The 27,926-nt window shown below is 36.1% G+C and overlaps 3 protein-coding genes across 3 annotated transcripts; 1 reads left to right on the forward strand and 2 right to left on the reverse strand.

Moving 5' to 3' along the window:
• The first annotated feature begins 4,985 nt into the window (after positions 1 to 4,985).
• On the forward strand, positions 4,986 to 9,218 carry LOC133870206 (probable LRR receptor-like serine/threonine-protein kinase At3g47570). Its single transcript, XM_062307281.1, has 2 exons — positions 4,986 to 8,186; positions 8,748 to 9,218. Exons 1-2 carry the CDS (start codon positions 5,243 to 5,245, stop codon positions 9,134 to 9,136), a joined length of 3,333 nt encoding a protein of 1,110 aa, XP_062163265.1. The 5' UTR covers positions 4,986 to 5,242; the 3' UTR covers positions 9,137 to 9,218.
• Positions 9,219 to 10,146: 928 nt separating this feature from the next.
• LOC133870121 (probable boron transporter 7) lies at positions 10,147 to 16,787 on the reverse strand. The gene is made up of 14 exons (XM_062307176.1): positions 16,636 to 16,787; positions 15,458 to 15,566; positions 15,290 to 15,372; positions 14,965 to 15,157; positions 14,720 to 14,858; positions 14,473 to 14,638; positions 14,212 to 14,378; positions 13,622 to 13,795; positions 13,403 to 13,498; positions 13,189 to 13,305; positions 12,800 to 13,107; positions 11,094 to 11,370; positions 10,794 to 10,931; positions 10,147 to 10,697 (listed from the first exon to the last, which is right to left on the reverse strand). Exons 2-14 carry the CDS (start codon positions 15,562 to 15,564, stop codon positions 10,671 to 10,673), a joined length of 1,992 nt encoding a protein of 663 aa, XP_062163160.1. The 5' UTR covers positions 15,565 to 15,566; positions 16,636 to 16,787; the 3' UTR covers positions 10,147 to 10,670.
• A 2,261-nt stretch (positions 16,788 to 19,048) lies between these two features.
• LOC133871970 (probable 1-deoxy-D-xylulose-5-phosphate synthase, chloroplastic) lies at positions 19,049 to 27,926 on the reverse strand. Its single transcript, XM_062309462.1, has 10 exons — positions 27,494 to 27,926; positions 25,296 to 25,415; positions 25,039 to 25,203; positions 24,661 to 24,811; positions 24,060 to 24,328; positions 21,325 to 21,607; positions 20,509 to 20,801; positions 20,062 to 20,340; positions 19,578 to 19,862; positions 19,049 to 19,476 (listed from the first exon to the last, which is right to left on the reverse strand). The coding sequence occupies exons 1-10, from the start codon at positions 27,659 to 27,661 to the stop codon at positions 19,327 to 19,329; spliced, it is 2,163 nt and encodes a 720-aa protein (XP_062165446.1). The 5' UTR covers positions 27,662 to 27,926; the 3' UTR covers positions 19,049 to 19,326.

Raw genomic sequence — 27,926 nt, forward strand, 5'->3', positions numbered from 1 at the left:
AGAAATAATGTTGTTATTTTTGTGGAATTGACATAAAGATGCAAGGAAGGTCCAAATCAATTTTATCTCTAGACTTGTGGGGACCAAATCAAGCACATATCTCCCTCCATAATGGACAGCAGCTCTACACGTTATTGGCAAAAAGGTTTTGGAAGAAAATCCTTCAAATTTCAAAATTTTAATGAAGTGGCAAAATCCTTTATTTATGGAAAGAATCCAGATTGAGCACGTCACTTTATTTTCATCATAACTTTCGGTTCAAGAATCGGATTGCGTTGAATTTGGTGGCGTTGGATAGCTAATGAAAAATGAAACAAATAAGTCAGAAATAGATTTTTCCTATTTCGAACTTTTACTATGCCCAAATTGCCCCGCAATAAAAGAGCACAAATCTGTGCGGATATGGAGTCTTTTTCCTACTTGGATTGGAATTTCAAAGGATGTGTATGAGTAGGGGACCATATCATGCAGATTTTCTTTCCAAAGTAAATGCCTTTCATGCACAAGTTGATTTTCTTTCCATGTACTCCTGGTGATGGACATGTGGAGCACCAATCAGATTAACATGTCATGATTTCTTTCCATAATTTTTACCAAGAAACATGGATTCACGATTTGATTTATTTTCATCCTTGGGCTGCTGTGCAATTAATGCAAGATGTGATTCTTTCCTTAGCTAGACTATCAAGAAAGTACTAAAAAGACCTTGCAAGCTCTTTAAATACCATGCTTTGTTCTTCTGAAAAGGGAGAGGAGCGAAGGAGCACAGAAGAGCATAGAGACGCCAAGTTGGAATTTTATTTTCTTTATTTTTAATTTATGTTTAGTACTTTGATTATGGAATTTATTTTCATAACCATGAGTGGCTAAACCTCTAGCTAGGGTTAGAGGTGAAGCCTAGTATTTTTATTATGTATTCTTGAGACCATGTTGTTTGTTCTTCATAGATGAATGATTAAATTGTGAGGTTGATTTTTTATTTGAGAGTAATTTAATGGGACAAGTTTATTTTGATTCCTTATGATTTTTGTTTATATCAAATGCTTACTTTGTTTGATTTGTTATGATTCGAAAATATATTGAATGCTTAATTTATTGTTTTATGTTTTTGAAATCAAATACTCAATCAACCCATGTTTAATCTATTTTATATTTTTTTATGTCTCATGAATATATAATAAAATACTAGGTGGATCCTTGAAACCCTAGTCTTTTCTAATATCATCTTCAAAATCAAATTTATTTATTTTAGTTTTATAGTTTTACTTTTTAATTTAAATTATATTCCTCTGCTCCACTTTCGAGTGGAAACCAAAAGCAAAATTCCTATTTTTTATTTTTATTTTTCTTTTCTGCAAAATAGTAAAAATTATTCTCTCGTGCACGAGAGAATAATTTTTATTATTATGCAGAAAAGAAAAAAAAAATATGAATTTTGCTTTTGGTTTCCACTTGAAAGTGGAGCAGAAAAATATTGAAAAGGAGGGGAGGGAGCCGGTCCAGGGTCCCCCCAATAATAAACCATTTTCTATGGGTAGTTGAAAATGGGTAGTTATTGGGGGGACCCTTGACGGGCTCCCTCCCCCATTTTCAATATAAAACCCCATTTTATTACGCTTTTAATTTTTTATAGGGAAAATTATAGTTTAGCCCCTTAAATTACCATCCGTTTTGCGCTTAGCTCCACAAACTGCCAAGACTCTGACTCCGGCCTACCAAACTACCAAAACCTTTGAAAAAAGGCCCCATTTGGCGAAATATCTCCATATTACCCTTGCCACGTGTCATTTTTTAATTAAAAAACTTTTATTTGGTCAGATGGATTCTATAAGTAGTTTCTTACAATCATGTACCTAAATTTAAAAAATTCAGACAAATAATTATAAGGAAAAAGTAATTAATATGTTTTATTGAGCAAATTTATTTAAATATAACTATTATTTTCCAATTAAACAGCTAAAACTTTTGTCATATTAATAATTATCAGTAATCACTTAGACCGAGTTACCGATTTCTACATCATGTATTAATTGTTTCCAAAGACTCTGTGACTCGTTCTGAAAACACTGTGTGAATGAAGAGGCCTCTTTTATTGAATTGATTGTCCTTTTCAAATGGTATTGAAAATGATGAAATACATTTTTTTTTAATTTTTTTATTATTGCAATAACCAAATCTGTAAAATTTACATGTAGGTTCTACAAATTCGTTGGTGTATTTTCACGTCTTGTACAGAGATGGACAAAAAAAAAAATGATCCGTTTGTCCAATCATTTTAAGTTTGACAAAAAAAACTTCTTTAATTTTTGAAAAATGATTTACAATTTTAAAAATCGTAAATCATTTTTTAAATTAAAATCCGCCATTGCCAAGCATTAGAAACCTTGGTAGCCCAAATCTGCCGTTGAAGGTCCCTGAATTTTGTGATCTGGCCGCCGGATTCGGATGAACTGGTCGGAATCCAGGATTACCGGCAAGATTTTGGCCAGTTTGCCAGAAACTGGCAAGAGTTGCAGAGAAACTGGCCGGAATCCTACCCACCGTTGACGAATTCCGACCACCATTGGTGGAATCTCGTTGCTAGTCATTTTTTACCGTTGGTGATTTTTTCGTACGAGCCAAACACTGAAAATATTTTATGACGAAAAACATTTTATGTCGAAACATATAGAGCATAAGTAAAAGAATGAAAATAAACATTTCTCTAAATTAATATAGACAATATTCAAGCTACCTTTTTAACCAAATGAAATGTTGCTCCAAAAGGCCAAGTCACCCACCATTAACTAAATCGAATACTGAACTAAATCGCCGACATTGTTACCTGCACCCAAGTGAAAAGTAAGGGGTCTCATCGTTGAGAAGAACAACTCTCTGATCGTGCTTCGTCTCTCAACTGGATTAAGGTTCTCTCAAATTATTTGTCTGAATTTTAGAGAATTCAGACAAATAATTATGAGAGACTACTTATGATACCTACTTGACCAAATAAAAATTATGTTGCCAAACCACTTATTCGATCAAGTGGGTTTCATAAATGATCTCTCACAATCACCTGCTCGGCCATCTTGATCCCAACCAGCCACGTGGCCAACATATGGCCTCCACATGCAAATTTGTCAAAACCAAGCAAATCAATACAATCAAACGACTTGATAGAACATAAAAACAATCTATAGCTAGCTAGTGACTGTGGCCGAAATTTGCCGCCGAAAGTCCCTGGATTTCGGGATCCAGTCACTGAAATCCAGCAGTATTGGCTGGATTTCGTCCACAGTCACTAGCATTACCAACAAGATTTCAGCCAGTTCGCTAGAAACTGGCAAGAGTTGCCGGAATCCAGCAACTATCGCCAGATTCCATCGAACTAGCCAGAATTTGACATTACAGGCTGGATGCCGGCCAGTTCGCTAGAAACCAACTAGAGTTGCCGAAATCTAGCAACCGTAGCCAGATTCCATTAATACTTTCTAGCTACTTCTTTATACAAAAGCTCCAACTAATATCTACAACTATTAATCGGTCGATCTCCTACCTCGTACATCCAAATATTTCAAGGTACCCATCTTAATCTAATATTTCACTTTTAACTTCATTTTCAAAAGATGATTGAGCTTTCACTTTTCTTTCTTTTTTTGGTTCTTCTTTTTTTCTAAGCTAAGTTTTACTTGTTAGAATATATATATATATATATATATATATATAGAGAGAGAGAGAGAGAGAGAGAGAGAGAGAAGGATATTTACCTTCTAGGATTGATTCAAAATATGCCCCGAGGATAATTACCTAGTGGATTTATTTATTTTTTTAATTTTTTTGCGTTGAAATTTACTATTTTTATGTTTTTGGGGTTATTGAAGGAAGCAAAGTTACTACTGATGGAATCGATTGAAAAAAGGAAAATGCAGTGTTAATTGATAAAGCTTGTGTCCAGTGTCCTGTCCTACACGCAGAGAACGAAAGTTGAGGGTGCAACCAAGGAGGGAGGATTGATATAGGACACGGCCCCATTAATTCCTAAGAACAAATTTTTTTTAAGGATATATTTTTTAGTCTACTAACTCTTAGTAGCAAAATTATTTTATCTTTGGCCCTGTCTATAATAGTTTCTCGCTCCGTCCTGGGTGCAACACTTGTATTTGTCTAATATATATATATATATAAATATTATGTTAAGCAAATGAAAACAAAGAATATAGCATGGTCTAAATAGGCAATAAATAACAACAAATTAAAAGAGGGTGGATGAGGGCCCCCTGAAAGCATTAGAAACGTACACAACAAGGTTGATAATTAAAAAATTAAAACTTATTTTTTAGAAGATGATTAAAAACAAGAATTTCACTCTCACTTTGATGGTTTTCTGATATTGACTTATTTTTATATGAAGCTTAATTTGAATATATTTATTTTAACTACTCTTAATCAGTAGGTCATTTTAGATTTTTTTTTTTTTTTTTTCTTCTTAAACTTACTCAAAGGGTTAGTGGCAGTGTGCTTGGAACAATAGACTTCCAATTGGATCGATCTTTTACATACATATATAACCGGAATAGAAATTTATTACAAACGGCCTTTAAAATTGTAGGTTAATCTTTAAAATTATGTGTTTTCAAAAAAGCACCCCATTGCTTGCGATTTAAAAAAGTAATTTTTTGAGTTTTCAAAAACACAATTTTCAAACGGTTAATTTTCTGGAATTTGGTTTAAAATCATAATCCCAAATGCATTCTAAATCAGACAATCAAAGAATAAAAAACCCTTATATCTCTTTAAACTTTATTAAAATTATAAAATTACCCTTAAATTACAATTATTTAAAAAAGAAAAAACAATTGAGGGCATTTTGGAAATTTACCACTCCTTAGTTAGGACTTAATAAAAAATATTAACAGAAGAGTGAGCTTCCTTCTATCTCTCTGACGGTGACACCGTCCGGCCGGCGATGTAAGAAGAAGAAGAAAAAAGTGGAGGCTGTACTTGTCTGAGTGGGCTCCTCTTTTATACGTCGGCAAAGAGCATAATTTTTCAAAACCGAATGGGGCCATCAGACTTTGATGATTCTCCACGTTATCTTCGCATATCAACCTTTTCCATTAATATCAACGTACAGATTTGTTCATCTCTCAAAATTACAATATAACACACTAATCTGCAAGACGTTGAACGCTTCCTTGGTGGTTGAGCGATTTCACGGCTAAATAAACCTCTCTTTCTCTCTCGATCGGCGGTTGAGTGCATAATGCTAATCGGAATGCCATCCAATATTCTCCGGCTCTTGGCTTTTCTGTTATTGCAGTCATGCATGCTTCAGCTGGCAGCTTCCCAATCTTCCGGCAACTTCACCGATCAATCAGCTCTTATTGCCTTCAAATCTAAACTCTCCGGTCCAAATGAAACTGCCTTGGCCGGTAACTGGTCCGCGACGGCCAACTTCTGCGATTGGATTGGTGTCTCATGCAGCCGGCGCAGGCGAAGAGTCACCGGTTTCAACCTTTCCTTTCTGGGTCTCCAAGGCACCATTTCTCCTCATATTGGTAACCTCTCCTTCCTGGTTTATCTTGATCTAAGCAACAATAGCTTCATTGGGTCTCTGCCCCATGAGATCAGTCGCCTTCATCGCTTGAGAATACTCCGGTTGTCATTCAACCAGTTGGAAGGTAGTATTCCTCCAACTCTGCAGAACTGTCGGAATCTTCGAGAAATACATCTTAGTAATAACCGTCTCACCGGCGCAATTCCGTCAATCTTTGACAACATGTCGTCGTTAGAGGTTATGAATTTGGAATTCAACGGCCTCATCGGTCCATTTCCTCTTGTCATCTTTAACATATCTTCTATAACAAACATCGGTATCAGAGAAAATCAAATCTCAGGAACTCTTCCAACGGATCTCTGCCGCCATTGTCGTAATCTTCAAGAGCTTTTTCTTCCGAACAACGAATTCAGCGGTAATCTCCCTTCGCAAACGAATTCCTCCTGTAGAGAGCTTCTAGTCTTAGTCCTGTCGTACAATAAATTTGATGGGAGAATTCCTGAAGGTTTTGGGAGTTTGGAAAAGCTTCAAGTTCTTCATCTCGGAGGCAACGGCTTGATTGGTAATATTCCTCCTTCCATATTTAGTAACTTGTCGAGTTTACGTAGGTTAGCCATTCAAGAAAACAGCATTGAAGGAAGCATCCCGAGTGATTTGTCGCGTCTTCCTAATCTCAGTTTTTTGAATTTTGAAATGAATCTTCTCACTGGGGAATTACCCCAAGACATTTTCAACATGTCATCTCTACAAACAGTCTCCTTCCAGAATAATTCCATTTCTGGAAATCTTCCGGCAGATGTTGGCTTTTCTTGTTCCAATCTTGAAACACTTATTATTGGTGGAAACAAAATCAGTGGTCGAATCCCATCATCTCTTTCAAATTGTTCCAAGCTCACCCGGATAGATTTTGGCACAAACCTACTCTCAGGACCAATACCCAAAAGTCTTGGAAGCTTAAAATACCTCCAATGGCTTCTGATGCCTCACAATCAGCTAACAGGGGAGCCTGGAGATCAGCAATCCAATTTCCTTTCATCTTTATCCAATTGCAGATTTTTGGAAGTACTGAGTATAAATTTCAATCCCTTGGACATTATAATTCCGGATTCCATTGCAAATTTTTCGCTTTCCCTTCGAATGATTTTTGCATTTGGAAGCCAAATAAAGGGTAATATTCCTATGGGAATTGGTTCCTTGAAAGGCTTGGCTGCTCTGTATTTAGGTCAGAATAATTTGACCGGAAAGATACCATCAACAATAGGGAGATTGGAGAAGTTGCAAATATTGCTTCTTGATGATAACAAGATTGAAGGATTCATTCCAGAAGACTTATGTCAACTAGGAAATTTGGGGCGTTTATTTCTCTCGAATAACAAAATCTCTGGATCCATCCCGAATTGCATTGGAAACCTCAATCGTCTAGAATTGCTAAACTTGAGTTTTAATGGATTGAATTCATCAATACCATTAAATTTATGGAGCATAAAAAGTTTACGAGAATTAGATTTGTCATCAAATTCCCTCAGTGGATACTTGTCTCCAAACATGGCAGCATCGGATGTTATTGAGTATGTCGATTTATCTCGAAACCAAATTACTGGAAATATTCCGAGCATCATTGGAGCTTTTGAAAGCCTACGTTATCTTGACTTGTCAAAAAATTCATTTCAAGGAAACATCCCAAAATCCTTTGGAGAGTTGAAAGGATTGGATGCATTGAACCTTTCGAGTAATAATCTCTCTGGTTCAATTCCAAAGTCTCTTGAGGAACTTTTACAATTGAATTATTTGAATTTGTCTTTCAACAAACTATCCGGAGAGATTCCGGCCAATGGATCTTTTGCGAACTTCACGGCCAAATCATTTGTAGGTAACAAAGCACTTTGTGGAAATCCAATTTTTGAAGTTCCACCTTGCCCAAGTCCAAGCTCCCAAAGATCGCGGGTGAAACAACTTGTGCTGAAATATATTGTTCCTACCATGGCATCATTTATAATCTTGATGATAGCATTGGTTTATATCATGTTGAGAAAACATCGACGGCCTAACGCAGAGATTCCAACTTCAATTTCTACAACACCTACGGTGGAGAATAGAATGATATCATATCAAGAGCTTTGCCGAGGGACAAACAATTTCTGTGAAAGCAACTTGCTTGGAACTGGAGGTTTTGCTTCTGTGTATAAAGGAATACTCTCTAACGGGACAATTGTTGCAGTCAAAGTTCTAAATTTGCAATTAGAGGTTGCTTCCAAAAGTTTCGATGCAGAATGCGAGGCATTACGAATGATCCGACATAGGAATCTTGTTAAAGTCATAACTACATGCTCGTTGCCCAACCTCGAGTTTCGAGCTTTGGTTATGCAGTACATGCCGAACGGCAGCCTTGAAAGGTGGTTATACTCTCACAATTACTGCTTGAATCTTCTTCAAAGAGTAAACATTATGGTTGATGTTGCGTCGGCATTGGACTATCTCCACTATGGTCAATCACAATCTGTGGTGCATTGTGATTTGAAGCCTGCCAATATCCTTCTGGATGAAGACATGGTTGCACATGTGGGTGACTTTGGAGTTGCAAAGATTTTAGTCGAAAATAAGGATGCAACACAGACCAAAACTCTTGGCACAATTGGCTATATTGCACCAGGTACATGAAATTCACCTTTGTTTAGTTCAATTTTTTGTAGGCCTTTGATTCATATGTTGCCTGTTTATTTCTATTACGTATTAATTGTTAACTATTGTACAATATATTAAGAAACACTTGTATCAAGTCCAATCTTGTTACATTTGCCATGCTAATTAATAGGTAATACGAATTAATTAAATAGGATCAATTAATGTAGGGTGAGATTCAATTTAGACTAGTAAATGCAACCATTGTTATGGTTTGGCCTAACTTATGCTCATGACTTGATGGCCATTAACCATTGAGAATAAACAATGTATTGGAGAAGTTTCCATAAATTTGATGCATTAGATCTGACCGTTATCCCCAACAACAAAGGTATAGCTCATAAAGTATGTAGATCATCAAAAGTTGTTCATGGCATAATAAGAAATTTGTTGAAAGAATCTCTCTCTCTCTCTCTCTCTCTCTCTATTGCACACACAAGTGTGTCTAAAAGCTTATATTTGTAAAGTTCTTTACAATTGTATTGGAGTTACTAACTTAAGATCTTATTACAATTGTGACAATATTTGATAGAGTACGGTTCAGAAGGAAAAGTGTCCATCAAAGGCGATGTTTATAGCTACGGTATAATATTATTGGAGATGATTACAAGGAAGAAACCCACCGACGACGTGTTTGCTGAAGAACTGAATTTGAGGCAATGGATAAGTAAATCAATTCCTAACAGCCTCATGAACATTGTGGATGAGGGTTTACTAATGATAGAAGAAGATGGAAGGGTCCCATTAATAGACGTGCAAAGTATTCTTTTGTCCATTGTGGAAATAGGCTTAAAGTGTTCTGAAGCGTTACCAGATGAACGATTCACTATCAAAGACGTGCTTCCCAAGCTTATCAAAATCCAATTGACACTTATTGAAAAGGGAAAGCACTCAAATCTTGTATATGGGTTGTCCTCTTGATTTCATGAAACACTTACAAGTGGTATGTTATAGATTTGTGTACACTTTTCATGCTTGAGAATTGAGATGATGGATTAGAATTTTCCAGCATCTTCATCTTCTTCCTTCTCGATACACTTTCTATATAGCAAGATCATTTTGTATCTCATTTTAGTAGTCTATTCAAAATACTTCTGTTGTATCTCATTTTAGTAGTCTATTCAAAATACTTCTTTCTTTTTTTTTCTTTTTTTTAAATTTTTTATAGAAGGAACACACAGTGAATAGTACAAGAATCAATTTTCCCTCCACTTTCACTCCCCATGATAAGAATATAATTAAATTATTGATGGTAAATGGTGATTTGTTTACCCTAATTTAAGAGATTTGTTTACATTTGAAATCATTCAAATTACTTTGTAATTTATTTTCTTCTTAACTAAGAACCAAATGGCAGATTCACTAAATATACCTGGACATAAGCTTGTTTAGAATTTGATCGGAACTCAAAAGAATCGTTGTTCTCCATAATCTTATGTAACTACAATTATATATTTTATATAATTAAAATATTGCAACAATCTAAATATTTAATTTTAGATAGATAATTTTATTACTTAATATTAAAATTAAAAATAATCAATGTAAAAATTCAACTACATACCTGAATTTAAGAAAGAGAAGCTTTTGTCTCGGAGTTTCGTTGAATCTATTCTAGATACAATGTATTTTCACAACAAACCTCCCAAAAGAAGAACTAAACCATGGTTGACTCAATTCGAAGGCATCGAAATTTCCAAAAGTAAAGAAAGATTGGGGCATAGGTTTGAAATGTCAATATCTAATCTGATTTGTTGCTTAAGAGCATGTTTGGGTAACACGTGTTTTTTTATTATATTTTATTATTTTTCAAAAACATGTTTGGTTTGTTTTTTTGAATTAAAATTCCACTCAAGTTTTACCCAACATTTTCTAATTTTATCTCAGATTTTTTAAACCATTCAAACATATTTTTAAAAAACAAATTTTATCGGTATTCACAATTTTGAATATAATAAAGAATAGTAAAATATAATACATAAAAATCGCACACCCAAACGAGCCATTACTATCTTTGTACAACTCGGTCTCAATAATAAATTCAATAAAAAAAATTCAGTACAAAATCTAGTAATCACGGTTCAAATCAAAACAAAGAAATGAAAGGATCTGTCAAACCCTTTTCCCTACTAACCCTCTGTCCCTAGATTTGCTAGTAAAATAATGAGCAAATGAATGAAAGGCTATACGAGCTCGCTGTAAACATACTAATGGCTTTCCCCTACTGAAAATGAAAATGCTTCCTTTTCTCTATTCTTCTTCATCTTTCCTTTTCTTTTCTTTTTTAATATTTTTGTTTCTTTGTTGTTGTATTTGATATTCTATATTTATGATATCATCTATAATTAGCCGACTCCAAAGAAGAAGACAGCACATTTCACCACTTCTTCACAGGATCACACTCACCACCTCATTATAACAATCAGTCTCTAACCTAACACCATAGCAGCTCTCATTATATTCGGACATCATCTGGGTAAACCTGTAAACAATATAGTTTTATAACTTAATCATGCATGCAATAATGTATTTACTATAATTATGTTGAAACGTTAAAGACAATCTATTGGAATGTTACCTGGAAGAATCTGTCTTCGCTGCAGTTTACGGTTCTGAGCTTGACCTCCCCTCTATTGGTCGTCAGCTCATCCAAAATCTCGGCATCGTAGAATTCTTCTAAACTCTCCTCACTATTAGAATCAGGCAGTTCTTTTTCCTGCACACAATTTTCGCCATAGACCTTATTGCTTACTATTTTACTAAATTGTTAACAAAATGATTAACATCATTCTCTAAATTTTATCATCAGCATCAAAACTCGGATGGAGTGATACACTGGTCCACAGATGAATTGGACACTAGAAATTAATAGACATACCGCAATTGAGAGACTTCGGGTACGCGGGGCACCAGCAATTTCCTCATACTCAGAAGCATCCAGTTCCTGAAGATGGTTAGGGTCAAAGAGCTTGGGAAGCACGTGCTGTCTTATGCTTAAGAGAATGAAGAACGGCAACGGGAACAATATTCCAGCTATAGGTATCCATGTCACTCCAAAACAGACCAGGAAGTATAGAAATTGGAAGATTGTAAATGTAGCAATGAACTTAAATGGTACTGACTCCACAAATGAAGCATGAGAGCCTTCCAAGACCCTGCCCACCACAATGTCATCACAAGAAAAGAATTGAGATTAAGATGTTAAGTTAAAACATAAACAAAAATACACTTTTAGCAACAGATGATTTATTTCAGTCAAAGGCTCCTAGACACCAGTGAAACTACATAACACCATCACATTTTGTGTGACGTCCCACATCGCCTGGGAATGGAGATGTGCTTATATGTATAAATGCACCATTTATGACACAACGCGTTTTAAAGCCGTGATGGTCATGAACCTATCAGAACTCTGCAGTTAAGCGTGCTGGAAAGTATGGTTCGGGAGAGCCAAAAGCATACAATATTTTGTCATCGGAGGTGAGTCGTTACATTTCATGTAGTACTGTTGTGTTAAATTACCAGTTATCCCAAAAGTTTAAATTGATAGGAAAAAAATGGATTTAATCAATTAATTAATATTCTAATACTCCCCTTACACGTGGGTTCAAACTCCTTAATAAGTGAGACTTAACACGTAGAATATTTAATTGAAATAAGGGTAAACTATGAAGTTAGGGTTTGAATCCAATACCTTCGAACTTAAGTTTTTAGGATAAATGATGATTTAGCATGATATCAGAGCAAATTTCTTAAATTTGAATCTTGTCTTCGTAATTCACCTCTCATTCAATTAAATATTCCACTTGTTGGACTTCACTTGTTAAGGGGGAATTTGAGCCCACACGTAAGAGAAGTGATAAAATATTAATATCAAATTATTAAATTCACAATTACCTATCAGCTTAAGCTTTTGGGATAATTGGTGATTTAACATGTTAATTTGTTCGCACAATGAGATTATTATATTTGTTTCTTTGTTTTCAATTGATCAGATATAGAACAAACTCATGCCTCGTTTGGTACGCGAAATGGGTATTCCATTAGGAAAAGTTAGGAAAATGAATTGTTACTTCTAGGAATAAAGGAGTGTTGAATGTAATAGTTATTCATATTCCTTAGTTTGGTGACAAAAGATATGCCCTAATTGGAATTGAATCAAAATTACTAAAAAAAACTCCACATGATTTTTTATTTTTTTTTCTAAAACTAATTTTTTTTTTTTAAGAAAAAAAAACGAAAAAAACATGTTTAATTGTTGTGGGTTGCCACACCACCCCTGGTGCCATCGAGGTGGGCCTTGGCCAACCCCGATGAGCATCGGGGGTGGTCGCGGCCACTCACGAGAGGCTTCGAGGGTGGTCGCTGACTCCCCTGACGCGAATTAGGGGTGGCCTTGGTGGTGTCGCCACCCACAACAATTCAACGTTTTTTTTTTAAAATCAGTCTTTCCCTGACAGACTAACATGTATTGCTATGAATAAAAAATTGGCACATATCACTTCCAAGAGGCATCCTATTGCCTCTACAATAAAATTGGCTAAACCACAATCTTTGTCTAACAAAAGTTATAAGATGACTTACTTGTAACGACGTTGGGGGGTGATAAAGAGGAGTAACATCCTTTCCCAAAACTGATTCCCTGGGAGACTATCAATGGCCATGTAGGCAAAGTATCCCCAAAGAACTGAGGTCGGTATCCTTTTGATTACAGAGATGGCACAAATTGATAAGCCCACAAGGACGGACTGCAACAAGTTGCTCATTCTTTGCTCATTCACCCGGACTGGCAAATAAGCATCAATATGTTTCTCCGGATCAAATTTGCCCTTTGCATCTCCCCCACCATCAGCTTTCATTACAGCCTCCTTCAAGTTCTCCAACTCTTTGTTCTGCAAAGAAAATTCACAATATGCTTAACAGAATTATGCACACATGCATAGAGAGTGATAACATAAGCCTAGAGCACTTACAGTTGGAGCTGTGTCCATCTCTATGAAAACAGCTTGCATCTTTCCATAGATTTCAGAGTTGCTCGCTTGTTGTTTAATACATTCCTTGGCACTCTTCACCATTTTCTTTCGGATCAACTGCAAATCATGGGTCACATCATATAAGAATCTAAATCAGTGGCCTTGATGTTAGCAATCAAGAGAAATTTCTATGCATGTAATACAATTAGCCCACCTGCCTCTTGAGAACTGCCAGACTCTTGGTGTGCATGGGGGACTGTGGGAGGACCCCATTCGAAGGAGGAAGTCCAAGCAACCCACAAATCATAGTCTGAAACCATGAAAATCAATCATCAAGTCTTACAAATGAATAAAATATACATTAGATACATAAATTACAAAGAAAGAGTTAGAGAGAAAAACAAACAAATTGTTCAAAAATTCAGTTACATACCATTAGTCCAAGCAATAAGATATCATAATGGTATGCAGAAGGTTTTTGGAGGTTAAATTCCTTCTGCTGTGCCATCTGAGAAGCTACACTGTGGTCAAAAAAGTATAGGCCTGCTATCATCACGGCTGGTATAAAGGCAGCAAAGATGTACAACAGTGGTACCTTCCCCATATCCTGCAATTTCAGTGTATGGAATTGTAATTTGTGTATGAGGTAGGTAATTCAGTGTATCGTAATTCAGTGTATCGTTCGTCAACTTTATTAACATGTAAGGTTATTACATACATATGTATTCAGATAAATTCACCCCTCCAGACCTACTATAATACAAAGACCAGGCTTGTTTTAGGCCTCTACTGAGTACAAAAATCTGAATCGTTAATGAAGTGGAAAGAGATTCCACAATACAATAACTCCAGCGAGAGCAGAGTAATCGCCTATTTGGAGGAAATGTTCTATAAGGCTTTCCAAACAGCCATAGAACATAAAAAAACTCATACCACACAGCCTATGAATTCTAGGAGGCAATGGTGGCATGTAATCATTTAAAAGAGACTAGATAACCAAATTATTCATCAGGAATCTAGTACCTTGATTACTGTCCAATGGTACAATGATGCAGATTCCCAGGGAAATGGACAAAAGAGCCTCCTAGGAACTCCATCGGGAACCTTACCGGGTACTGCATAAGACAATGCTGACCACAACAAGACCATAAGGGGAACCCCATATTCTGCAATAAAACCACGGAACCATCCTGTATCCAAACCCATAAATAGTAAAAGATAATTAGACCCAACAAGGACAATCTTTTGTAAATTGACAAAGTCACTGAATTTCAGTTCATTTACCTGTGCCGTATCGCCATGATCTTGCTCTTCTGCTCTTAAGGGCAGTGAAAAGTAGACCAAAAGAGAAAATGATTGCAAGCAACCCATTTGTATAGAGCCACTGGAATTGATACTTTTCTAATGCTCGATCTTCAGCTTTGGGAATACTGAATTCACTGATCACTCCCTTTGATTCAAACAATTTTCACAATCAGTATCTGCTTTTGCTAAATTTGCAACTTCTTTTGCTATAAAAATCAATCCATACCTTAACAGCCTCTTGCATGAAAAGAACAGCAATCAACATCCCAAAAAGTTCCCCTGCTATCCTTGTAAATCTAGAGATGATGGTACATGCGTTGGATATGGCAAGAACAAACAGCAGGAGTCCCGTCCAGATGCAAACCCTGTAATATAGATACCCTTGTAAAGAATACGAAACATATATGCTAATCCAGAATTCTATTAAAATATTGAATACTCCAGAAAAAAAGATGATGCCGATTCCCATACCAGCCAGCCCAAGCTAAATACAGCTTGCTCCCCAACTCTGGCCGTCTTTTACTGAAATTGTACAAATAAGTGTACATTATAACTGTGGGCTCTGCCACTCCTAAAATCAGCAAAGGCTGTCCACCAATAATTGAGTGAACAATACCACAGAGAGCAGTAGAAGCTAATGTTTCAACCGTGCTTAAGCTTCCATCTGACATAAAACAAGCATAATATTTAGACTCAAATACATGGAAAACCCATGAAACTTTTATACACTTTGCATTAAAAATAACCTCTACCTCTTTAAAAAGCTCAATTTAATGAGAAATGAAAAGTGGCATACCTGTTTCCCTGCTCAGTTGCTCCCCAAAGGCAATAACGGGGAGAGCAGAAGCGAAAAAGATGTAGGTAGTTGGAGCCAATATCCTGACATAGATTAAATGATTTATAAATCAAAATTATGAGACCCCAGAAGGAGAATATTGCAATTCCAAAACAAATAAGATTATACCCAATGCCTGAGCAGAGTGCACATATCCAATCTTCCTTATAGCATGCAGCCCTTCCTTTGATATCGTTAATTATCCCCTTGAATGGAGTTCTGATTTTTTTTTTCATTGCTGATGCAAGAAACTAAGGAATTTAGATTTATCAACTGGTATCTGACAAGTTTCTAGAAAATCCATTTTTCACAGTACAAGAAGCTAGACAAATTGATTCAGTGAATTTCTCCAAGTGGATGTGTTTCGAATTGAAGGGGGAAGAGGGAAAAATTAAAAAATCAACGCCATGTGAAATTTTCATGACCCAACTGTGAAGAAACAAAGAACCAAAGATTCTTGCTTCTGCATCCTTTAGAGAAAAAAAAAAAAAAAAAAAAAAAAAAAAAAAACAGACAACGCGATTGATGATCTTTTAAACAAAACCATTATAGTTCTTAATAAAGAATTTGAAAAACCAGTTGTCGGACATCTGATGAAACTAAAAGGCGTGCATCATAGATTATGTCTCTAAAATTACATTGATTACACATTAAACTCACCGTACTAACAATGACTGGGTTGCATAAAAAAGACAGGAATCAAAGTTAAAGCTTAATAGGCAATAACATATACAGAGAAAGAGTACATATTGGTTTTGATAAAATTATTCACACAGTTCTTGAGGAATAATCGTGATTCAAATACTATGAAGTATGAACCCAAACAGCCGCACAAAAAGCATTTCACAATCATGAATTCTACATTTCTATACATCACGACGAACATCAATCCCCATTCAGAAACGAGAAATGTACATCAGGAATAACCTCATTAATGCCTCTTTGGTTGATGAGAAACCAGTAAGAAAAGAAGCCACATTGCGGAGAAACAAAAAAATTTGAATTCTAATATTTCCTTTTGTTTTAGATTCAAAAGATAGAAACCATGAGGAATTCTAAATCCGCACGATTTTAAATGTCGCGGTTTCCATTTAGGCAAAATGAAACATTAAAAGACGTGAAAACTTGTTTTTCCTTGGCATTCTAGATTCTACGGAACCCAACAGATTTCTGAAGAAGAATACATCATCACGAACCTCCATGCACGTAAAGAACTCAATCTTTCTGACATTCGTACAGAAACAAAGTCGTGACAATCGGACAATCAATCACAAGCACAGTAACATTACAAGAACAAATTCACGAACCTGGACCGAGAAAATGTGGGCAAATCCCGCCGCCGGAGACGTCAGATTCCGGTGGGGGAGATCTCTCTCTCTCAGTCTCTCTCTCTCTCTCTCTCTTTGGATGCGAGAGACACGGAGTGAAGAGAAGGGCTTCGGGGACTTCAAAAACTAAACCGGGTTTCTTGCCTCTTAGGACCGTGCTGGCATGCTCTAACTGTGGGTCCTACACAGCATCGGGTCAATGAGGTGGCGATCTGTGATCAACGTCGGCGGCGGGTTCGGGTTTTCCGTAGCGCGTAATTTTGTCGTGTAGAATGTGTTTTGTGTGTTTGTCTGTCTGTCTGTGTGTTGCGCCTTGTTGTAAACGGCATGTCGCGAGGGAATTTTTGTTCGAATTTAAGAAGCACGTGATTATATTATTGTATTTCATCATTTTATTCTTTTTTTTTTTTCTTCTTTTTTTGTCAATTCAAAATTTATGTAGCTTGTAAAATTGATATTGAATTTTGATCCAATGATAATTTTTAAAAATTACATAAATTTTAGAAAAACAAAAAAAAAGATACAAGTTACTTTTTCATGTATCTAATTCTATTAAGAATTTTTATGTGATAATTTAGAAGAAATGTTTCCATAGTATGTAGAGTTGACAATATCACAAGTTTACTCGGTCGGCCGTATAGCTCACACTAAATAATTAAATTTATTTGTCAATTACTTAATTTTTTTACTTATGTTGTATCATGCGACATTCATGCGTACTATCACATGAATTTATAAAGAAAATATAATAAAAATTGTACTAACACAATTATTTTTCATGCATTATTATGCTAAGTCTAATATGAGTTGCTTAAACTTTGAAAGTCAATTTTTTCTACTTTTGCCACTCTTTATGTAGGAGGAAGAAATCTCACTCGAAAATGTGTTATGACATGCACTATGAGAACACCGACTTCAAATTTAGGCTCGGTTTGCTAATATCTTTTATTTTTTAGAAAACTTCATTTATCAGTTCTGATCTCTTATCACTTTTGCAATCATACCTTTAAATTTTATAAAGTGTCAATTTAATGTATCCATATTTCAATTTCACAAATCTGTTAAGATTTTCTATTAAATTATGTCAAAATTTTCAAAATACCCTTGTCTTTTTTAAAAATAAAACAATTTTCAAAACTCCAAGTATGAATATTTTTGCAAATTCTGTTAAATCTTAACCAATGCCTAAATCCTTGCAATTTTTTCCTTTTTTTTGTTTCTAAAAAAATTAGGGGTATTTTAAGACTTTTAACACCATTCCGTTAGGATTTAACAAAAAATTATAACGAATTGATGAAATTAAAAAAAATTGAAAGATTGATACACTAAATTGACACTTTTTAAAGTTTATGGGTATGATTACAAAAGTGATAAAAGATCACAGGTGATAAGTGAAGTTTTCATTTATATTTTATTTTCAAAAAGAAAAAAACTTACAAAAAAACTACTTTTACTTTTATATCCCCTTCAAAATATGTTTTCAACAAAAACACCAAAAAAAAAAAAAAAAAAAAAAAAAAAAAAAAAAAAAAAACACGTTGCCAACGTTACCATGATCTTTTGGCTCCCTTACATTGGTTCCTTCACATGGGACTGTGTTTCCGCGTTTCTTCGGTGTGGCAGAGCCGCTTATAGGAACAACCACCACCGAACCGCGTAAAGACTATAGACTATTATTGTCATTGTCTTTTTGGCTTTTAATTACTACATGCATGCACCGAGCATTTGGAGTTTGTGTTGTCATTTACGCCGGAAGTGAAGTTCACGTTAAAGTCACGCATGAACAGCTGCAGACAGCAGAGCTTCTACTAGACTGTCACTGTCAGTCCCCCATACATGGGACAGCTTAGCTACTAGACGGTAGATACACACTCATACACAGAGGAAGTCTCTTCCCACTTCACCACCTTTGCATTTATGTTTAGCACATACATGCAGAGCTTAATGATTATTTCTTCTGGTAAAAAAAAAGGAATCAAATGCACATGAATTACCAGGCAGAGTGCTGGTGATTATCAGATGACAGTTTCTCCAAAATAATTTGTTTCAATGGAATGGAATTTTCTGGTTGAATTGCTTTATGGATTTTTATTTTTTTTTTGTTAGTTTGCTTTCGTTTTGGGTTTTGGCAAATGGGTGTGATTTAGTTTTTGAAGATTTTCATGTTTGACTGTGGTTTGACGCTTTCAGAAATGGTGATGAACGCTACACAGCTAGAGAGTGATGATGAAAATGTATTAATATATGACTTTGTTTGTTAACCCTGAATTAACAGCTAGAGAGTGATGATGAATGTTAAATGATTTTCTTCTGGTAAAAAAAAATGGAATCAAATGCACATGAAATTACCAGGCAGAGTGCTGGTGATTATCAGATGACAGTTTCTCCAAAATAAACATCTAACAAAAGATTGATTAGAGATGATAAAGCAACTTGTAGCTCGGTATCAAACAAGTATATCCAAGTAGTTACATCGGTACTATACAATTATCATATATACAAGCAAATATTTGTAATAGACATAAAGAATAGTAGAGCAATAACAAAAACTTGGCACACTCAATGCTGCCTTGAGTTTGAATTCATTCATCTTTTTCCTTTCTTCAGCTAGGCGATCTTCAACATATCTTTAGTATTTCAACAAGGTAGAGAAAAAGTGGACCTTTCTAGCTAGGATGTTAAGAGGAGGGCTTCACGATTCCGGCCAAGCAGATTTAATGCTGTTGCAGCTATTTGATGTCCAGACAACCCAGCAAGATTAAGCTGTTCATCTGCTGATGCGTGCTCTATGTAGTTGTCTGGTAGAACAATTGGACGCCACTTGAAAAGTTGAGCCAGAAAATTAACAAAAAAAAAAAAAGTATTAGACTTGGGCAAATAACCTGATTAATCATCATCATCTACGTGGCTAAAATTGTTACCTTAATTCTCCCATCAAGTTGTCCATCGAGTGCGATAAATTGCGCAACATGGGATGCAAATCCTCCAATGGAGCCTTCCTCAACTGTGATCAGAAATGCATGGTTTTGACAAAGCTGCCTGAGAAGCTTGATGTCTAGGGGCTTGCAGAACCTTGCATCAGCCACTGTTACCTCAAGGCCAAGCTTTGAAAGAAGGGACCGAGCCTTGAGACAATTCTGAACCATTGCCCCATAGCCAAGCAAAGCAACATCTTTACCCTCTGCAAGAACTTTCCCTTTTCCAATCTGCTCTAGAATACAATGTGGGTCAAACAAGAGGCATAAAGAAGTTGAATTTTTAATGGCAATATAGAATAATAGGATGATGAACATGTAATTAGTTTTAATCAAAATACCATAGGTGGTAAACCTTTTCTGAGCAATAATAGTTGAGACGTTTTTCAAAGTAAATATAAGCAAAAATTGTGAGGCACCAAGGGCTTACCTCTATGGGAATCCCACAGCATATAGTGTAGTCTTCCTGTACAATGGCACCCCTAGGATACCGGAAGCAAATAGGCCGATCGTCAATTTGGGCTGCAGTGGCCACCATGTGGACAAGCTCATGCTCATTGGATGGTGCCATGACTATCATATTTGGCAAGCATGACATGAATGTTATATCGAATGCTCCACACTGCATTGGGCCATCAGACCCTACAAGTCCTGCACTAGTAATGACAAAACGGACTGGAATTCTCTGCCTATCTACATCATGGACCACCTAAAGAAACATAAAGAAAAAAACTTCCAGTGACTTAAGAATGTATATATCTTCTGGTTCAAGCCAAACACCCGAAGAATGAATGAACACAAATCATTTTCACAGAAAATCTTTTCTTTATCTGAAACAAGTGGAACCATATGAAGTTCAGAGAGAGAGAGAGAGGACCTGATCATAAGCTCTCTGTAGAAAAGTGGAAGGGATTATGCAAAATGGCTTCAATCCACCACAGGACAAACCAGAAGAAAATGTAACTGCATGTTGCTCTGCAATTCCCATGTCAAAAAACTTGTCTGGAAATTTTGCCTGAAATAGTTGAAGTGATGGTTCCATTTGCATTCCCGCGTGAACTGTCACAATATCTTGATCCTTCACTGCCTCCGCAACTAAAGCCTCCACAAAGCAATCGCTATATGTCAATGAGTGGATCCTAGACGGTAATGAATCAGAATTACTTGAATCTGCAAAGTGTGAGAAAGGGAAATCAATCAAAATGTTAACCTAACTGACGATGACTGATACTTGGTACTCACTACTCAATATGCATCTGACCAAGCCTGAGTCCAAAATGCAAACCACGGAGGAGCTGGGTAGTCCAGTTCCTATGTGGTTTGACTCCTAGTAGAACTCTAGGAAATGTATTCACCAACTACATTAAGGATAGTATATTCGCTAAATAACACCCTTTTCACATTAAACTGAAGCTACAGAGTACAGACTTACAGATGATTGATCCTATGTTGAAATAAAACTAGACTTCGATCTGTAGACTTGAACACACTTAACCAGTCCCAAGCTCTAAACACCAGGAAAATATTTCCTATGCTCGCCTACATCCTAAGCCAAGCGTATACAACGGCTCAGCAAAACAAATGCCATGCTATAATATACTAACAGACTCGTGAATCTCATGAGTTACCATAGAAAAATAAAAATAGCTTATGAAACAAACACCAGCAAGGAAATAAAGAAAAATGAAGATACCTTCAAGTGGCTTCCCTGCTATTTCACTCTTTTGATTATTTTCTGGTCCCCGATTTTCTTCTGTTATCACATGAACCAACACAGGACCCATTGAATCCAGAGATGCTACTTCGCGCAAAACACAAATCAGGTCATCAATGTTATGTCCATCAACAGGGCCAATGTAATATAACCCAAGTTCTTCAAAAAGAGTTGCTCCCAGCGGACCCATCATACCACGTGCATACTCGTCAACTTTGGCTGCCAATTCATGCATACCCCTACCAATTCTTTTAGTAACACCCTGAGGAGAAGCAAATATTACTTTCATGACAGAATACTAAGATACATAATTTCATTTCAAGACAAATATTATAATTCGTGCATACCACTACCAACACATGCCAACTGTTGCAATAGAACTTTCAAATTTCCAAAGGCCCCCAATAAATTGTTAGAAGAGTTGTTGGAATTTTGTTGTATGGGTATTTTGGTCAGTTTGGTATACATAATTCCATTGAGGGCATGGTTTAGAAATTTCTCTGAGATGGTATTGGAATTTGGTCTCCAGATACATTAGTCGGATCATTCAGTATTTCACTTTCATACTAGTGCCGACTATAGTCTTCTTGTCATATATGTGGATGTCATGATTACCGGAAATGATTCAGGAGGCGTTGCTCGATTGAAATAGTTTTTGCAGCAAAGGTTTCAAACAAAGGACTTGGGGAAACTTCAATATTTTCTGGGGTATTGAAGTTGCTAGATCTCTGAAAGGTATAAATTATGTCAGAGAAAATATGTACTTGATTTGTTAGAAGAGACGTGTATTTTGGGTATTCATCTTGTTGAGGTTCCAATGGATCCTAATTAAAAGGTCTTGAATGATGAAGGAGAATTGTTTAAGGACCCTGGCAGGTATCGTTGTTTAGTTGGAAAGTTAAATTATCGTTGTTTAGTATTGTAACTTTTGTTAATAAATTCTTGGAGGCCACTAAGGTTTTCACATTGGCAAGCAGTCACCAGTATCATTCGAAAACTGAAGAGAGCTCCTAGTATTGGGATACTGTATAGACCCAATAGACATTTCAGGGTAGAAGGTTTTACTGATTCAGATTAGACGGGTTCTCCCTCCAATAGACGACCCACTACAGGATATTGTATATTCTTAGGCGGCAATCTGGTCACTTGGAAGAGAACGAAACAGACAGTAATAGCGCAATCTAGTGCCAAAACAGAGTACAGGGCAATGGCTCATACCACTAGTGAATTGATATGGTTACAACCTTTTCTTTAGGAGATTGGATTTTCAACTCCTAGTCCTATTCCATTGTTTTGTGACAATCAATTTGTGTTACATATTGCATCTAACCAGGTTTTCCATGAAAGAACCAAGTACATTGACTTTAATTGTCATTTCATTCAAAACAAGATACTCAATCAATATATATATAAGCCATTTGTCCAGTCAAGAGACCAGTTAGCTAACACGTTTACAAAATCTATGTCGTAATCAATTAGAGTTTATTTGTTCTAAGCTGGGTTTATATGATATATATGTTCCAGCTTGAAGGGGAGTGTTAGAAGAGTTAGGATTTTTTTATGGGGGCATTTTGGTTAGATTGGTGTACACGGGTATTTTGGTCAGCTTGGTATATTTTTCAACATATATAATAAAATGTTTGAGGTAGGTTATGTATGTTGAACGAGCCTCCTCTTTCTCTCCAAATTTTCTCATTCAAACCGATTTACAAAAATAAAGCTTTTCATTAAGCATATCTCACCAGAAGGCCTCAACCCTCAAATGCATTTCATTAAGACTCCCTGATACTAGGATTGCCTCTCAAGTAATTCCTGAAACTCTAAAAATTTCCCAATGTTCCCCCAGATTCCAATCATCCTTGGTGATATTAGACAAGATACCAAATCTCTCCGTATGGTACAAAGGTCCATTAAGTGAAAATCCATCATATGCTACCAAAGAAAATATATATATATATATATATATATATATATATATATATATATATATGCTGGAGGGCTGGTATAGCATAAGATGCCAGTGCCAGGAGCACATATAATATTCAAAAGTCAAAAGGTCCCTCATACATTCATCAAGAGCAGCTCAAAAGGCCACCAGTCTAAAATTCAAACAGTATGGGAGTGCCACAAGCATGCCAGATCATCATCATGCTATAGAGACCATTAAAGATTACCATAACAGGTACAAGTTAGCTTAGCTAAATGATTCTCTAGGGATTGTAACCAGAGACCTGATCAAGTCCTGTTTTTCGGCAGGGATTTTCTCCTTTATTTTTCCTTTTTTTTTTGGGGGGGGGGGGGGGGGGGGGGGGGGGTGCGGGGGATCCAATCCTCTATTATTCCCTGCCCAAAGAGAAGAGGGCAGGGAAAATAATAGGGGAATAGTGAGAGTGGGCCCCCTGCTCGGGCAAGGGAGCTTCTCTCATATACCCCTGCCCAAAAAGGAAATGGTAGGGGGGAAGAGGAGGGATCCCCAATTACAGGGGATCCCTGTCCGGGGAGGGGGGGACCTACCACTGGTAGTGTAGCTTATAAGCCAGAGTGACGGGGGTTAAAAAAAACATGTCGTTGGAATATTTTGAAAACATAATTCTATTTAACTTCACAAAATATGTATATTTTGTTGTTTAAAATTTTCCAATCCTCGTTAGAAATATTTTGAAGTAGACACTCTCCACAGGTTTAGTCAATTAGAAGGAAAACTAGAGAAAAACCTTAGCAACTTCTCTCAACTTCCGGAAGGATTTACTTGACTGGAGCTTGCTTAGAGTACTAGATAGAGCATTAATGGATGTCTTGGTGCCCTCTTCAGTCTTTAGGTGTAAAGAGTGTCGGCTGTCATTTAGAATCACTACCATATTAGAGTCCAGATAGCCCACATTACTCATTGCCTCATAGACCTGTCCTGCCATAGTTGTCTCATTGCTGATGACAGCAACTATATGTTCCCGCTTCCCTTTTATATCCCTTGCAATCGCCATACCTGAAATGAAAACAACTGGATTCAAATTTAAACTTTATAAACTAAAGCAGAGCCAATTAAGTTTTAAAAAAACAAATATATAACCAAAAAACAAAAAGCTTCAACAGTGGCACTGATGAGCTGAACACCTAATGTTTTTTGATGAATGAGCTGAACACCTAATGTACAAATCAATCAACACCTAGAGAGTTCTAGGTGTACGAATGCAAGTAAAAGCTGGAAAAAAAAAAAAAAAAAAAAAACTTTTCCAACTGGGTGAGTCAGAAGAAATTGATTTTTTTTGATAAGTGAGTCAGAAGAAATTGATAGAACATAGGGAAAGTCAATACTACCAAGTCCAGCAGAAATGCTGTTACAACCATGCCCGGCACCAAATGGATCATAATCACTCTCAAATCGGGATGTAAAACCTGAAAGACCATTCTTTTCTCGCACTGTATGCATGAGGGACCGCCTTCCTGTAAGAATTTTATGTGCGTATGTCTGCCAGAAAAGGAAATGCATTAATCACTTAAAGACCAATCTTTCATTTATAAATGATACACAAGTTCTATTGCTTTAATTTCTGTTATCTCGTCATTTTGCTTTGTAATAATAATCCAATGAGATAGAAAATAACAAGGAAGTTATTATCTCTGTCTCTCACCCTCTCTCATTCCCAACAACCAAGCACTCCCATTGAAAGAAAAAAGTATAGAATATGATCTTACTTGTTCCCCATCATCCCACAATATCTTGTCAACTGGTGCATGGAAAACATGGTGTATTGCAACTGTCAGCTCCACCACTGACAAACTGGATTTAAAGGATTTTTGTGTTTTTGACATCATAAAAGATAATTCCAAACGAATTTCATCCGCTAATTGTTTCAGTTCCTGCAAGTCCCACGCTTTAGTAAGTATGGTAGCTGTGAGCTTACAAGTTCGACACGTATACAGGAAAAGAATTTGGATGCTGTAAAAACTACCTTAGAAGACAAATTCTTCAAGTGGATTGGGTTTTCAACTACATCAAGTATGGGTGTTGGGACTTTCTCCCAGAAGAAATCATCAATATTGGGCAAAGAACCTAATCGTCTTACAAGTCTCTGCATCAAGAAAAATCAGATAACACAACATTGAACAGTGAAAGATTATATGGATCATCTAATTGTAAGGTTTATTACCAATGAAGACCAAACTGCAAGTTGCTCGGTGCTTAGAGTGGCAATACAAGTAATACATAAAATTAGAAAGGAAAGCATTCACGAAAAGGTAGAATTACTATAATGACGGATTAGATTGGAGTAGGCTAGCTCACAAAGAAGACCGTGTGCAAGTAGAATTCATTACAAGGATAACACGTTGCAGATATGAGAAATGATGGACATTATATCATAGAAGGTATAATCCTAAAAAGAGTAGAATGGAAAAACACATTCTATGGACCGAATCCCAAATATTTTAGTTGAGGCTCTTGAGGCTTCAAGAACATTCTGGATGCATGATCCAACCAAATTGTGCAACAGAAATTCCAAACTTAATTTAAATTGCCAATACTTTTCCAAAAAGCAAAAGTGCATAGAGGGACTACAAGAAAATTCTTTTATTCATAAGGGCAAGCATTCATGTTCTCAAAGTGCATACTCAGACAAGCAGAACTGGTGAACTGTCAACAGTTCTGAAATGTGTTACAGGTCCAAAGAAAGTTCATGATGCTTTCTCAAAAAGCTTTGTATCAAGACATGAAATAGCGGGTAGCCTTTCAGATGTTCTTAAACTCTAGTATATCAACTTCACAGTTAAACCATACTTTTCTAGGTTAATAATTGATTATGCCAGTCATGATTATAGTTTCAGAGGTTTTTGTGTGAAAATTTTGGTTACTACTGGCTATGGTGGCACCTTTAGGCATGCTCAAGGAAAACATTGTTCAATTAGAAGCTATCTACTGCAGGCACATTTTTGGTCCGTAAACATGAAAATCAAAAGGCTTCTGTTTACACAAATTCTTCAAATCGATAAGACACATCATCTTACAAGTTTAAGATGATTATTTGTTTGCTAGGAAGCTCCATTGATTGCAAAAACGTGATAAAGCAATGATGGCCAACAAGCATAGTGAGTTATAATAAAATCCAGAAATTATCTTCTTTTGTGTGTGTGTGTGTCTATATATATATATTAGCTTGAATTCCCATTTTCTGCCAGCCAATGAGCATATACTTAAACAAGGAAACAATAATTTGATAATGTTAGGTAACAGAAATCACTCTGTTTAATGTTGGACACTGTCACCACTGGCCTTTTGCAGTCAAGAGGTATCTCTCTCCTTCTGAGATGAGGTCTTAGGCTCAACTTGTTATGAGATGGGATTTGTCGAAGTAGGACTCTTCTATCACTTTGCAGGAAAAAGAAATTTTGGACATTGTTATCAATTAATTCTCCAATTGTGTGCAAAGTAGACAGTTCAAATCCTAGAATATCAACTCTGAAATATCTCTGAATTTACAAAGGGTTACGTTTATCTTGGCTCCTTGTTGCAAACTGCTAATTTTACTCTTTCTTTGCTTTGCCCTCTTTTTTTTTCTTCTCCCTACCGCCACAACTTCTGGAATCAGTTTCTCATTCACAGATAAAGTATTTCCAATTGTAGGAAAACAAGTTGTCAAAAAGTGCTTCCTACTAGTGTTTCACTAAAAAAAAAAGTTATTTCACTTAACCATATCACAATGCCAAAAAACAAGAATCACATGCAGCAGTCATCACTAGGATAACACCAGAGTCTCGCAAGCCGGAACACATTTCAAGAATTTGAAAATAATAAAATGTCCCACTATTACTATTTACGAATACTCTAACTTCCCTTGCAATATGTTTAGTCGCCAAGAAAACTGAGGAAAATAAAAGGAAAGATATTTCAAGATTTGTATTTTCTTCTGTGCAGTTCGTAATGGAGAAAAAATGTAATTTTTTTTTTTTAAAAAAAAAAAAACCTACAGATGTGTGTAACACTTGAGCTTTTGGTATCTTCTGCCAACAGCCACCACAACATTCCTTGATAAAAGAATAGAAGCAAAACAATGAAAGTTCCCATTTACCTTTCCCTTCTTTTATCTAGTTTCTCGGCAACCAAACAGACGATTAGAGCATATGAATAAGAAAATGAGAGGACAGTTCAGCATACCTTGGAAGCAATGGAGGAACCGGAACAAGGGTACAAGTTAATTCTTGAAACTTCCACATTAAGAGGGAAACTAGAGCTTGAGCAGTCCACTCTGTGAGGCAAAGCACCAAATTTTCCATGGGAATGGGCAGTAATTCCAAATGGATACCCAGCAGAAGCAGTACCCATCTAGGAAAACAGAGACCCAACACTCCGAAACTGATCGATTTCAAGAAAAGGGCACAACTTGAGAGCTCGCTTGCAGGAATGAAAATGAAGAGTGTCAATGTGGAAATACTCTGTATTTTGAGGGTTGAGAATGTCCAAAAATGTAAAGAAGAGACACAGGAAAAGCCACAGATGATCGAAAACGGCTGAGAATAAACATATGGGACAAGAATTTGAGCAACAGCTACACAGGAGATGAACAAAGCATAATTCTCTAACATAACAA

The sequence above is a fragment of the Alnus glutinosa genome, chromosome 6 (assembly GCF_958979055.1).
Source record: "Alnus glutinosa chromosome 6, dhAlnGlut1.1, whole genome shotgun sequence".
Lineage (NCBI taxonomy): Eukaryota > Viridiplantae > Streptophyta > Magnoliopsida > Fagales > Betulaceae > Alnus > Alnus glutinosa.

Bases quoted from the DNA above. Each gene is read 5' to 3' on its own strand.
- LOC133870206 (XM_062307281.1), top strand. From the start codon at position 5,243: ATGCTAATCGGAATGCCATCCAATATTCTCCGGCTCTTGGCTTTTCTG. The intron at 8,187-8,747 runs GTACATGAAATT...AATATTTGATAG, and splicing joins AATTGGCTATATTGCACCAG to AGTACGGTTCAGAAGGAAAA.
- LOC133871970 (XM_062309462.1), bottom strand. From the start codon at position 27,661: ATGGGTACTGCTTCTGCTGGGTATCCATTTGGAATTACTGCCCATTCC. The intron at 20,802-21,324 runs GTATCTTCATTT...CACACTTTGCAG, and splicing joins AGCAGGGAAGCCACTTGAAG to ATTCAAGTAATTCTGATTCA. The intron at 20,341-20,508 runs GTCCTCTCTCTC...ATGTTTCTTTAG, and splicing joins TACAGAGAGCTTATGATCAG to GTGGTCCATGATGTAGATAG.
- LOC133870121 (XM_062307176.1), bottom strand. From the start codon at position 15,564: ATGAAAAAAAAAATCAGAACTCCATTCAAGGGGATAATTAACGATATC. The intron at 10,932-11,093 runs GTATGTCTATTA...AATTGTGTGCAG, and splicing joins CCCGAAGTCTCTCAATTGCG to GAAAAAGAACTGCCTGATTC. The intron at 10,698-10,793 runs GTAACATTCCAA...TATTGTTTACAG, and splicing joins GCGAAGACAGATTCTTCCAG to GTTTACCCAGATGATGTCCG.